This window comes from Pristiophorus japonicus, chromosome 1 (genome assembly GCF_044704955.1).
Source record: "Pristiophorus japonicus isolate sPriJap1 chromosome 1, sPriJap1.hap1, whole genome shotgun sequence".
NCBI classification, from domain to species: Eukaryota; Metazoa; Chordata; class Chondrichthyes; family Pristiophoridae; genus Pristiophorus; species Pristiophorus japonicus.
Genome location: NC_091977.1, coordinates 132,028,247 through 132,042,604, shown reverse-complemented (window position 1 = coordinate 132,042,604; position 14,358 = coordinate 132,028,247). Strand labels below are relative to the sequence as shown.

Here is a 14,358-nt window from a genome sequence, read left to right as displayed (position 1 = left end):
CAAGCTGACTCTCATTATTTTCCCCCTCCTAATTAAACCATTTGTCCTCCTCTGCTGAATTCTAAATTTCCCGCAGTCCTCAGATTTGCTGCTTTTTCTGGCCAATTTATAAGCCTCTTCCTTGGATTTAACATTATCCCTAATTTCCCTTGTTAGCCGCGGTTGAGCCACCTTCCCCGTTTTGTTTTACTCCAGACAGAAATGTACAATTGTTGAAGTTCATCCATGTGATCTTTAAATGTCTGTCATTGCCTATCCACCGTCAACTCTTAAGTATCATTCTTCAGTCTACTCTAGCCAATTCACATCTCATACCATCGAAGTTACCTTTCTTTAAGTTCAGGAGCCTAGTCTCTGAATTAACTGTGCCACTCTCCATCTTCATGAAGAATTCTATCATATTATGGTCACTCTTCTCCAAGGGGCCTCGCACAACAAGATTGCTAATTAATCCTCTCTCATTACACAACACCCAGTCTAGGATGGCCAGCTCTCTAGTTGGTTCCTCGATATATTGGTCTGGAAAACCATCCCTTATATACTCCAGGAAATCCTCCTCCACCGTGCTGCTACCAGTTTCGTTAGCCCAATTTATATGTAGATTATAGTCACCTATGATAACTGCTGTACCCTTATTGCACGCATCCCTAATTTCCTGTTTGATGCCATCCCCAACCTCACTACTACTGTTTGATGGTCAGTACACAACTCCCACTAGTGTTTTCTGCCTTTTGGTATTCCGCAGCTCTACCCATACAGATTCCACATCATCCAAGCTAATGTCCTTTCTTACTTTTGCGTTAATCCCCTCTTTAATAAGCGACGCTACTCCACCTCCTTTTCCTTTCTGTCTATCCTTCCTGAATATTGAATACCCCTGGATGTTGAGTTCCCAGCCTTGGTCACCCCGGAGCCATGTCTCTGTAATCCCAACTACATCATATCCGTTAACAGCTATCTGCGCAGTTAATTCATCCACCTTATTATGAATACTCCTCACATTGAGACACAGAGCCTTCACACTTGTTTTTTTGACACTCTTTGTCCTTTTCGAATTATGTTGTAATGTGGCCCTTTTTGATTTTTGCTTTTGGTTTCTCTGCCCTCCACTTTTACTTATCTCCTTTCTACCTTTTGCTTTTGCCTCCATTTTACTTCCCTCTATCTCCCTGCATAGATTCCCATTCCCCTGCCATATTAGTTTAAACCCTCCCCAAAAGCACTAGCAAACACTCCCCCTCGAACATTGATTCCAGTCCTGCCCAGGTGCAGACCGTCCGGTTTGTACTGGTCCCACCTCCCCCAGAACCGGTTCCAATGTCCCAGGAATTTGAATCCCTCCTTCTTGCAGCATTCCTCAAGCCACATATTCATTTTAACTATCCTGCTATTTCTATTCTGACTTGCATGTGGCACTGGTAGCAATCCTGAGATTACTGCCTTTGAGGTCCTACTTTTTAATTTAACTCCTAGCTCGCTAAATTCAGCTTGTAGGACCTCATCCCGTTTTTTACCTATATCTTTGGTACCTATATGCAGTACGATAACTGGCTGTTCACACCCCCCTCCAGAATACCCTGCAGCCGCTCCGAGACATCGTTGACCCTTGCACCAGGGAGGCAACATACCATCCTGGAGTCTCGATTGCAACCGCAGAAACGCCTATCTATTCCCTTTACAGTAGAATCCCCTACCACTATAGCTCGCCCACTCTTTTTCCTGCCCTCCTGTGCAGCCTGGTGTCATGAACTTGGCTGCTGCTGCCTTCCCCTGATGAGCCATCTCCTCCAACAATACCCAAAATAGTATATCTGTTTTGGAGGGAGATGACCACAGGGGACCCCTGCACTACCTTCCTACTCCAGCTCTGCCTGATGATCACCCATTCCCTATCTGCCTTTGTAACCTTTACCTGCACTGTGACCAACTCACTAAATGTGCTATTCACGATATCCTCAGCATCGCGGATGCTCCAGAGTGAATTCATGCGCAGCTCCAGTGCCGCAATGCGGTCTGACAGGAGCTGCAGTTGGATACACTTCCTGCACACATACATGGCACCAATAAATAACTCACGCACCACAACATAAATCGCAAAAAAAATAAAATAAAAAACAATCACACTTACCTGAGGCAGACATTACTTACCTCACTGCAGCCACTACAGCTCAGACCGCCCACTTTCACAGGCCATCCCATCACAGTGCTCTACAGAGCGCTACGTATTGGGCAGGAGCCAAAAATCGAGTTGGTGTCACAACCAGTGGTGTTGCATACCGACTCGTCTCTTCTGGGCGGTAATGCTCCGCGCCCTGCCTAAACCGGCACCAAAATACCTGGCGGGGCACTGGAGGATGGCTGCCCACCCAGAAGAGCTTACTACCACCATTGCCACCCCTCCGGGGTGAAAACAGAGGCGGCAAACAGCCAAACATCCAGCCCATGTGCTCCCTTTAAGGAAACTGGCTGATGATGCGTTATCATATGACATCAGCAGACCCGGTTCCTTCAATTGGCCGGGACACGTGCTGGCCGGGCTTAACAAGCCCAATCAACGTAAAATAATTTCACAGTGCGGGCTAGAGCCAGCAGCGAGGCCAGGACCCACCACCAATCTGCATCGGACATGCCGAGGTAGGGGAAATCACGGCCATGGACCCATACACAATACCTAAATATATAAAACAGAATTATTCAGCACCATAAAAAAATCTTAAAACCAAGATCAGATGTTGAAATTCCATTGATAGTAGCTAGCCAATCATCTGATACAAATTCTGGCAAAAGTAAGTTAAACACCCCGTTCCAATGCTTGACTCTGGGAAAACTATTGAGCTCGATGACATAAATTTCTTGGGTTTTGAAAGTTCTGACTAAAAAAGTAACTGCTCTCCTGGCTCAACTATTTCAACTGTCCCTGTTGGCCAATGTCATCCAGGGAAAACAGCAAACTGATGGGGTGAAAGTTTCCTCTGCTGGCTGTAAATGTTCAACATGAAATGATCCGGGGCAGTCTGAATCCAATTGCCATGAGCATGGGCTGACAGCACAAAACTGTCCCCTATTCGCTACAATCCAGCAAATCATTTCACAAAGTAGTAATATTTGGAATTTCTAGTGCCTTGATTGCAGGTATTAGATCAATCTCTTTCATAAGCTTTTCCCTAATGTTATATGTATGAAATTAAATATGTAGCTTTCTCAGAGGACAATAGCATTGGGTCCTATTATTTGGCTTCAATTGCCATGTGTATATGGTTATCCCTCAGGAAAACATACTTGGCATCATTATTTCTCATTTTCATTGGTGATGTGTTGGTTTTTATCAAAACTAACATTGATCTCTATGCTGATTACACCACCCTCTGCACCTCCCCATCTGAATGACACACAGTGATTGAGTCAAACCTGGCAGATTTAGACATAATTGGACAGCGGACAGACAAATCATGGTTTCTCTTCAGTGTTGAGAAGTCCAAGTCAATAACTCTGTCAAGAAAGATGGACTATGATGTTACCCGCCTACCTTTACTCGATAAGGGATGTAAACTTTTTCAGTTAGAGTATGTCAGGGGGTGTGGTGGGTGGAGTCAACCCAGACTTTATTAAACATTTTTTTGGGTGTGAAATTTTGTGTTCATTAAAGTAAAGGATGTAATTGCTGGAAAGTGGAACATTTTCCATTTCAGCGTTAAGTCCGGTGGAGCTCCATTCCCTTTGCCTCAGCCCGACCCTCAGCAGTGCAACTACTGCTGCTCCCATTTGATATTTTTTCTATTTCCTACTCCAGCCAATCTGAGTGAGATTGCCAATCTGAGGTAAAATTAGAGGTAGTTTTGAGCCCATTCCCATTGGCAACTTGGTGGAGACAACGTAAAATAATTTCATACATGACCCTTACATACAGCAGATAGGGAATATCATGACATTTGTCTCGGCTGGAATTGAGGCCAGAGGTGAAAGCGCAATGCTAATCCCACTGAACCACGTTGTCCTCAATTTATTTTCAATTATATCATAACATAAAAAAACCTATATGTGTACAATTTGTATATAGGTGAGTTTTTTTTAATTTGGTGTGGGCGTCACTGGCAAGGCCAGCATTTATTTCCCATCCCTAATTGCCCTTGAGAAGATGGTGGTGAGCCATCTTCTTGAACCGCTGCAGTGCGTGTGGTGATGGTACTCCCACAGTGCTATTAGGGAGGGATTTCCGTGATTTTGACCCAGTGATGATGAAGGAACGGCGATATGCTTCCAAATCAGGATGGTGTGTGACTTGGAAGGGAATGTGGAGATGGTGGTGTTCCCATGTGCTTGCTGCCCTTGTCATTCTAAGTGGTAGAGGTCGCGGGGTAGGGAGGTGCTACCGAAGAATTATTGGCGAGTTGCTGCAGTGCATCTTATAGATGATATGCACTGCAGCCACAGTATGCCAGTGGTGGAGGGAGTGAATATTTAAGGTTGTGGATGGGGTGCCAATCAAGCGGGCTGCTTTGTCCTGGATGGTGTCGAGCTTCTTGAGTGATGTTGGAGTTGCACTCATCCAGGCAAGTGGAGAGTATTCCATCACACTCCTGACTGTGTCTTGTAGATGGTGGAAAGGCTTTGGGGAGTCAGATGAGAAACTCGCTGCAGAATACCCAGCCTCTGACCTGCTCTTGTTGCCACAGTATTTATGTGGCTGGTCCAGTTAAGTTTCTGGTCAATGGTGATTCGGCGATGATAATGCCATTGAATGTTAAGGGGCTATCTCGCTTGTTGGAGATAGTCATTGCCTGGCATTTGTGCCACTTATCAGCCAAGCCTGAATGTTGTCCTGGTCTTGCTATATGTGGGCATGGACTGCTCCATTATCTGAGGAGTTGCGAATGGAACTGAACACTGAGCAGTCATCAGCAAACATCCCCACATCTGACCTTATGATGGAAGGAAGTTCATTGATGAAGCAACTGAAGATGGTTGGGCCCAGGACACTACCCTGAGGAACTCCTGCAGCGATGTCCTGGAGATGTGATGATTGACCTCCAACCACTCAACCATTTTTCTTTGTGCTAGGTATGACTCCAGCCAGTGGAGAGTTTTCCCCCTGATTCTCATTGACTAGTTTTACTGGGGCTCCTTGATGCCGTACACGGTCAAATGCTGCCTTGATGTTGAGGGCAGTCACTCTCACCTCACCTCTGGAATTCAGCTCTTATGTCCATGTTTGGATGAAGGCTGTAATGAGGTCTGGAGCCGAGTGGTCCTGGCGGAACCCAAACTGGGCATCAGTGAGCTGGTTATTGGTGAGTAAGTGCTGTCAGATAGCACTGTTGAAGACACCTTCCATCACTTTGCTGATGATTGAGAGTAGACTGATGGGGTGGTAAATGGCTGGATTGGATTTGTCCTGCTTTTTGTAGACAAGACATACCTGGGCAGTTTTCCACATTATCGGATAGATGCTAGTATTGTAGCTGTACTGGAACAGCTTGACTAGAGATGTGGCTAGTTCTGGAGCACAAGTCTTCAGCACAACAGTCGGGGCACTTAGCCTTTGCTGTATCCAGTGTGTTCAGCTATTTCTTGATATCACGTGGAGTGAATCGAATTGGCTGAAGATTGGCTTCTGTGATGGTGGGGACTTCAGGATCATCCACTCGGCACTTCTGGCTGAAGATGGTTGTAAACACTTCAGCCTTTTCTTTTGCACTCTGGTGCTGAACTCCGCCATCATTGAGGATGGGGATATTCATGGAGCCTCCTCCTCCCATTAATTGTTTAATGGTCCACCACCATTCATGACTGGTTGCGGCAGGACTACAGAGCTTTAATCGGATCCGTTGGTTGTGGGATCGCTTAGCCTTGTCTATAGCATGCTGCTTCTGCTTTTTAGCATGCATGTAGTTCTGTGTTGCAGTTTCCCCAGGTTGGCACCTCATTTGTTTGACTAGATCATTAGCGATGATCCATAGTTTAACTGGATCATTAGAGATGTCCAAAATTTCTGACATTAGTCATTTGATACTTTGGCATCATTTTTTATTCTCGTAACTGGAACACCTATTCCCCAAACATAAGAATTAGGAGAACATAAGAACTAGGAGCAGGAGTAGGCCATTTGGCGAGCAGGAGTAGGCCATTTGGCCCCTTGAGCCTGCTCCGCCATTCAAAAAGATCATGGCTGATATTCTACCTCAATTCCACTTTTCTGCACTATCCCCATATCCCTTAATATGCAAAAATCTATCAATCTCTGTCTTGAATAAACTCAAAAACTGAGCCCCCACAGCCCTCTGGGGTAGAGAATTCAAAAGATTTCCCACATTGCAACAGTGACTACACTCCAAAAATACTTAATTGGCTGTAAAGCGCTTTGAGACATCCGGTTGTCATGAAAGGTACTATATAAATGCAAATCTGTCTTGTTGTTCTTTCTTTTACCATTACTGATACTAGCTTTTGTTTATTCCAGATTGATTTAATTAATTGAATTTAAATTCCCCAGCTGCTGTGATGGGATTTGAACTCACATCTCTGGATAATTAGACCATCCCTCTGGATTACTAATCTAGTAAGATAACCACTATGCTACCGTACCCGATATTAACCACTCTTGGCATAAAGAAATACTTCCTCACATCAGTTCTGAAATGGCTTTTTGACAGTTTGTGCTTCTATCCTACTGGTGTGGTTTAACTTGAACTAGTGCTCAGGATTAATCTCTTCTATTCTATTTAGTATCTTAGACTTCTGTAAGGTCACCCCTCATTCATCTGCTTTCAAGGATGAAGAGTCAGAGTTTTTCTATAAATCAGCTCGGTCACAGAGATCCCTTTATTAGGCATAAAGTGATATGTTAAAACTGGAATTGTGCCTCATACATTGTTGATTTTTGTTGAAAAATATTCTATAAAGGAGAGACTATGCATATGCATGTGACAGGAATTGGGACAGAAAAGATAGCAACCAAATAAGAGACAAGGGAAACATTGATTAGCCTTCACTTCCTGTTTTTATAAATAAACACTACATAAGAACATACGAACATAAGAAATAGGAGCAGGAGTAGGCCATACGGCCCCTTGAGCCTGCTCCGCCATTGAATATGATCATGGCTGATCCGATCATGGACTCAGGTCCACTTCCCTGCCCGCTCCCCATAACCCCTTAATCCCTTATATGTTAAGAAACTGTCTATTTCTGTCTTAAAGTTATTCAATGTTCCGGCTTCCACAGCTCTCTGAGGCAGCAAGTTCCACAGATTTAGCACCCGCTGAGAGAAGAAATTCCTCCTCCTCAGTTTTAAATGGGTGGCCCCTTATTCTAAGATCATGCCCTCTAGTTCTAGTCTCCCCCATCAGTGGAAACATCCTCTCTGCATCCACCTTGTCAAGCCCTCTCATAATCTTATACTTTTCGATAAGATCACCTCTCATTCTTTTGAATTCCAATGAGTAGAGGCCCAACCTACTCAACCTTTCCTCATAAGTCAACCCCCTCATCTCTGGAATCAACCTAGTGAACCGTCTCTGAACTGCCTCCAAAGCAAGTATATCCTTTCATAAATATGGAAACCAAAACTGTATGCAGTATTCCAGGTGTGGTGTCTCCAATACCCTGTATAACTGTAGCAAGACTTCCCTGCTTTTATACTCCATCCCCTTTGCAGTAAAGGCCAAGATTCCATTGGCCTTCTTGATCACTTGCTGTACCTGCATACTAACGTTTTGTGTTTCATGCACAAGTATCCCCAGGTCCCGCTGTACTGCAGTACTTTGCAATTTTGCTCCATTTAAATAATAACTTGCTCTTTGATTTTTTTCTGACAAAGTGCATGACCTCACACTTTCCAACATTATACTCCATCTGCCAAATTTTTGCCCACTCACTTAGCCTGTCTATGTCCTTTTGCAGATTTTTTGTGTCCTCACACACTGCTTTTCCTCCCATCTTTGTATCGTCAGCAAACTTGACTACGTTATACTCAGTCCTTTTTCCAAGTCGTTAATATAGATTGTAAATAGTTGATCTTTTTAAATTTATATCACTAATTTGCAAAACTTCTAAATTATTTCTGATGTCAATTTAGCTCATAGGAATTCCTTAAATTTTTCTGATTTAATTGATTAACTTCAGTGAGTATGACAATATCGGTATATGTGAATACTGTTGAAATATTCTTCAAGATTATTATTACAAGATGATGACTAACAGTCCAGATGATTTCTGAGAAATGCACTTTATTAAATACGCTTGATATTTCTAATATTTTTGAAAGGTAAATGCATTTTTGTTAAGTTAACAGGTTGATGGCATATTGGATTGGGGCTCCATATTATTCTTTTAGTTAAACAGTCAGTTCCTTGTTATTGAATGCAGGATAAACCATAGCAGGTATTTTTGTTAAAGGAGAAATCAGTGGCAGTAGCATAAAATACAAAATCCAGTCGAAATTTTGAATGGGACAACCCAATAACATAAAGAAGGGAAGACTATAATAGAGGGCAAGAAATGTGTTATGTTATGTACTATGTAGGTTATAAACATAGAAACATAGAAAATAGGTGCAGGAGTAGGCCATTCGGCCCTTCGAGCCTGCACCGCCATTCAATAAGATCATGACTGATCATTTACCTCAGTACCCCTTTCCTGCTTTCTCTCCATATCCCTTGATCCCCTTAACCGTAAGAGCCATATCTAACTCCCTCTTGAATAGTGAACTGGCATCAACAACTCTCTGCGGCAGGGAATTCCACAGGTTAACAATTCTCTGAGTGAAGAAGTTTCTCCTCATCTCAGTCCTAAATGACCTACACCTTATCCTAAGACTATGTCCCCTGGTTCTCCAACATCGAGAACATTCTTCCCGCATCTAAGCTGTCCAGTCCCGTCAGAATCTTATATGTTTCTATGGGATCCCCTCTCATCCTTCTAAACTCCAGTGAATAAAGGCCCAGTTGATCCAGTCTCTCCTCATATGACAGTCCAGCCATCCCTGGAATCAGTCTGGTGAACCTTCGCTGCACTCCCTCAATAGCAAGAACGTCCTTTCTCAGATTAGGAGACCAAAACTGAACACAATATTCCAGGTGAGGCCTCACCAAGGCCCTGTACAACTGCAGTAAGACCTCCCTGCTTCTATATTCAAATTCCCTGGCTATGAAGGCCAACATACCATTTACCTTCTTTACCGCCTGCTGTACCTGCGTGCCCACTTTCAGTGATTGATGAACCATGACACCCAGGTCTCATTGCACCTCCCCTTTTCCTAGTCTGCCGCCATTCAGATAATATTCTGCCTTCGTGTTTTTGCCCCCAAAATGGATAACCTCACATTTATCCACATTATACTGCATCTGCCATGCATTTGCCCACTCACCTAACCTGTTCAAGTCACCCTGCAGCCTCTTAGTGTCCTCCTCACAGCTCACATCTCCACCCAGTTTAGTGTCATCTGCAAACTTGGAGATATTACACTCTATCCCTTCATCCAAATCGTTAATGTATATTGTAAAGAGCTGAGGGCCCAGCACTGAACCCTGCGGCACTCCACTAGTCACTGCCTCCCATTCCGAAAAGGACCCATTTATCCCGACTCTCTGCTTCCTGTCTGCCAACCTGTTCCTTATCCACGTCAGTATATTACCCCCAGTACCATGTGCTTTGATTTTGCACACCAATCTCTTGTGCGGGACCTTGTCAAAAGCCTTCTGAAAGTCCAAATACACCACATCCACTGGTTCTCCCTTGTCCACTCTGCTAGTTACATCCTCAAAAAATTCCAGAAGATTCGTCAAGCATGATTTCCCTTTCATAAAGGTTATAATGTCATCCAAACCCCTTTGATTGTGTAGTGTTTTGTAAGTCTACATTTTGTTCATAATCTTGAAGCATAACTCAAACTGAAGTCCATGATTTACCGTAAACCATGGGTCGTATTAGTCTTGGTGGCACCCCATAACAAAAGCCTAATGGATGTCAGCAAGCCACCTTTCATGATGTGATGTTTGTTGCTGGAGTCTTTTATTGGAGCCATGCAATCTTGGTCATTCAGCTGTGAATTTCACTTTCATTTCAGCTGCAGTTCACTTTGGATTCTTTTCAATTCAGGCTTGAAAATCCTAATAAAATAAATAGGTTTACGGGAGAAAGGCATGCACGTGATAGTCTGTGGATGAGACTGATAACTGGAGTGCATCATCCTGCCCGAGGAGCAGCTTTTCTATCAACTGAGAGTGCAAGCGTTTTCACATTGCAGATTCCGAGGGGTCGAAATTGCCCTCCACCCCAAACGGGGTGCACTTACTGTTTTGTAAGTGTTCTGTCCGCTTCAATGCATGGGGCGGATAATCCGGCGAAATTCAGGACTTTATTTTTTTTGCAGCGGGGCAGATGTAAGGTCTTCAGTGGGGCGGAAGAACGAATGGGTCGGAATGGCCATCACTCCGAGCCATCAGCGGCACGCTGATGACATCACTGCGACACGGACATGCTGTATCACTCTGCCGCGCCACAACGTCCCTCCCCTTCAGTTAAAGAGGAGGGCCATTGCGAACTCTGCAGCCACTTTAGTGGCAAACATGGGGCTACCAGAGAGGCTTTCGGCCAGCAGCTGACCATTAAAATAAAATGGCGGCCGCGGCAGTGCCTCTTCCTCTTTAAAGGCGGACGCGCCACGCAGCCATGAAACTTCCCGCAGGGGAAAGCTGTCGGGGGTGGAAAGGGGTCGCCGCCAGATGGTAAGGAGTTGGCGCGTGCTCAACGGGGCGGGAAGACAGCCGGGGCAGTCCCGTACACCGCTCCAAAAATAAAGGAGGGCAATTTTTTAAATGGCAGCCCCTCCGCGCCGACTGAGTGGTGAGTCCTTACCGACCCGTGGTCGCCTCTTTGCGGCTCTTATAGAAAGGGGCAATTTCGGCCCCTGTGTTTTTTAAAAGGAATACTCCGTGAAAGATTTCACTGCGATGTGGGTGATGCCATTTATTGTTTGTAATGAATCATAATTTTTGCTGCTATAATTCATTGAGCCATTTGTAGCTGAGTGATTGTGTCCTCCAAGAGAATTTCCTTGTGCAGTATACAGATCAATGAAGCAACAACCTCCCTCCAGCTCTCTCTTTCTGCAGTCTGCTGAAGAAAAGAGAGACTCAGTGAGACTGTGGAGATTGTTGCTCTAGTAAAAGAGCTGGACAACAAAGGAAGATCACATTATGATGGTAAATGATATGGAAAAGGTTAATCCAAAATATTACATGAAGTTAAATTGTGCTAGTAGGACAAGGGCGACACAGTTTTAATCTAGTAAAAGGTAGCTTTAGGACTGATATCAGGATGTTCTTCATTCAGTGATTGATCAACACTTGCATTCGACATTCCAATCGAATGGTGGAGACAAAAAACCCTGGATGAATTAGAAAAAAACTATTAGATTCTGTACTGAGTGCTTCAGGATAGATGATCCATGTGGGACAGGTGATCCTCCTCATGCATAGTGATCTTGCTGTCATTCCATTGAGCAACCGTACTGCAGGTAGCTCCAATGTTATTTTAAAATCAGAGATTTTCACTTTAAATTCAGACAACTCAAGACATGGCAGGGAGCCAAATTTTTTTTTTAATTACAAAGTGATTTAAAAATGTGTTCAAAGCTGATGCAGGCATGACTCCCTCAAATCCTTCGAGAGGACTTGTAGCACATTACCAAGGGGCTTAATTTCCAATTAACTAGTAATTGATTGTTTTAAATGGCTAATCGACAGCATTAAAATGGTACACAAAGGAATTTTACGCAAATACTCCAACTAGTACTCTACAAGAGGAAATTCAATCCTCAAATGTTTGTTTCATTCCATAAAGATAACAAAAGAATGGAAATTCCTGAATGCCTATAAGGTTGGTGTATGATATACTTCAACATATTTCTCACTATTTAAAATATCTTGTTTATTGATAATAAAGAATGGCTTTCAAATTTTCAAAGTTTCTATTAAATTTTGTGTAATCAATCCATTGCTAAATCATTTCACTGTATTTTGTGGTTAATGTGACACATTGCTGTAAGTGATTATTTTATACTGTTTCTTCAACCCAACTATATTTGACAATGTGCTAGGTACATAAAAACTGCATGGATGCTCAATAAAATATTTGCATTAAATTATTTTGGTAATAAATTACATTGCTGTAAAACACATCTGAATCATCTATACCACTGTATTGTTATTACTCACCTCTACATTTAGACTATTTTCAAACATTGGCCTGGAATTTGCGGTCCGAATGGTAGAGTTCATCATCATTCCGCCTTTGAAACTGACCGCAAATTTGGGATTTGGAGCATGCGCAGGCGCATGTGGAAATCCTGAAATTGCAGTCTGTCATTCACTGCTCTGACACAGGCTGCGCTGGGCCCCACCTCTGCCCCCACACGGAACTGGCAATCTATGTAATCAATCAAATCAGGGAAATTGACAAAAGCTTTGGCTTTTCCGTAGTGATACTGCTGTTAAATACAAACTAAAAGTTAGACCAAAGGGATTAGGTGTAATGGGTTTTAACAGCATACTGACTTCTAAACAAATGTTATGGGCATGAAAAACTAATTTTAATTTTGTGCAGTGTGAAATTTATCCATTTTTTAATAAAAATGAAAATTTTTAAGAAACTTCTAAAAAAAAATGTTCAAGTTTGTTCAACTTTATTTCAGGTTTGCCTTTTCCCCACGTGAGAACCTCAATCTTTGTTTTGCTCTCTCTAACATTTTTAAAAAGTTCGAATTTTAAGAACTTACTTCCTTGTTTGCTGTCTGTGAGAATTCTGCCTTTTGATTGGCTGCTTCGACAGCTTGTTGATGTCACAACAGTTTGAATAAGGGGATCACCAATAAACTCTGTTGATTTGAATTGAATGTTGGTAAACCCGAAATTCTTGGCATCTTTGTGCGATCTTTGTGCGAAGCTTAATTCGGGGATCAAAAATTCCGGGCCAATAAGTGCTTACATTGCTGTTCATTCAAAATCTTGCCCTTCCTTTAGACAATTCACAGTTGTCACCTATAGTAAAAAATTGCTAAATTCTGCTAGGGTTTCTCATGTTTAGCTTGAAACAAAGCAGTTTTTTGCTAATTTATATTAAATCACTTTAACATGAAAACAAGTATCAGTTACTGTAGCAGTTCAAATGGAACAAAAATCAAATTATTTTCGACTGGTCTTGCATCCAATTTTTTGTTAAACCTTTAACATCTAAAAGAAAATATGCCGCAAAATGTTGCCTTTTTTGTTTGAAATTCAATATAGTTATTTCAGCATGTTGACTATCAATAGAATAATGAAATCTGATATAAAGGGCAGGTTAAAATTTACACGTATGTTGTTCCACATTTTAGTATCATTAGTCTTTTTTAATTGTTTGTGAGATTCCTGAAATTGTCACAAGTCAGTGACAAATCGCATGGCCATAAATTTCTAGGTCTGACATCCAGCAGTGATACAACCAAGGCAGCAAGAGAGTGATCACTGTTAATTCAATCAACTGTTTGACCTTTTGACTTCTTTCTCAGATATATGATCAGGAAGGATCCCTACAACACTTCATTGATGGCAGCGACCCCAGCAAGTCAAACTGGATGAGGTATATCCGATGTGCAAGGCATTGTGGGGAGCAGAACATGACAGTTGTCCAGTACAGGTAGGAGATATTTACATTTTTGACCTATCAATGTGATACTTAGTCCAACTTTTAGTTTGACTGCAGAAGTAAAATAAAATCAGGCAACTATGTATATTGGCGGTGCAGGCTAGAAGGGCCGAATGGCCTACTCCTGTACCTAGTTTCTATTAACCTCAGTTAGCTTTATTAACATCCATTGCTTCATCAATGATCTTCCCTCCATCGAAGGTTAGGATTAAGATTGCTCAGTTCCATTCACAACGCCACCAATAATGAAGCAGCCCATGGGACCAGGCTTGGGCTGACAAACTGCAAATAACATTCACGTTGTATAAGTGCCAGATAATGACTATCTCAAACAAGTGAAATCCCAGCCTTCTCCTCCTGACTCTTTAATGGCACTGCCATCCCCAAGGTCACCCACCAGTAATATCTTGGCAATCACCATTGACGAGAAGCTTAACTGGATCAGCCATATCAACACCATGGCTCAAGAACAGGGCAGAGGCTGGGTATTCTGTGATGAATGGATCACCTCTTAACCCTTAAAAGCCACTCCACCATCTATAATCAACAACAACAACAACATATTTTATTTATACAGTGCCTTTAACGTAGTAAAACGTCCCAAGGCGCTTCACAAGAATATTATGAGACAAAAAAGTTGACACCGAGCCACATAGAAACATAGAAACATAAGGA

General features: G+C 42.6%; 1 protein-coding gene across 1 annotated transcript in view; it reads left to right on the top strand.

Annotated features, from left to right (window-relative positions):
• prdm6 (PR domain containing 6) overlaps nt 1–14,358 on the top strand; it is a 312,582-nt gene that overhangs the window by 127,982 nt on the left and 170,242 nt on the right. Inside the window, exon 3 of the mRNA XM_070883225.1 lies at nt 13,547–13,674. Within this exon, the coding sequence (XP_070739326.1) occupies nt 13,547–13,674 (128 nt within the window). The remainder of the gene's footprint in view (nt 1–13,546; nt 13,675–14,358) is intronic.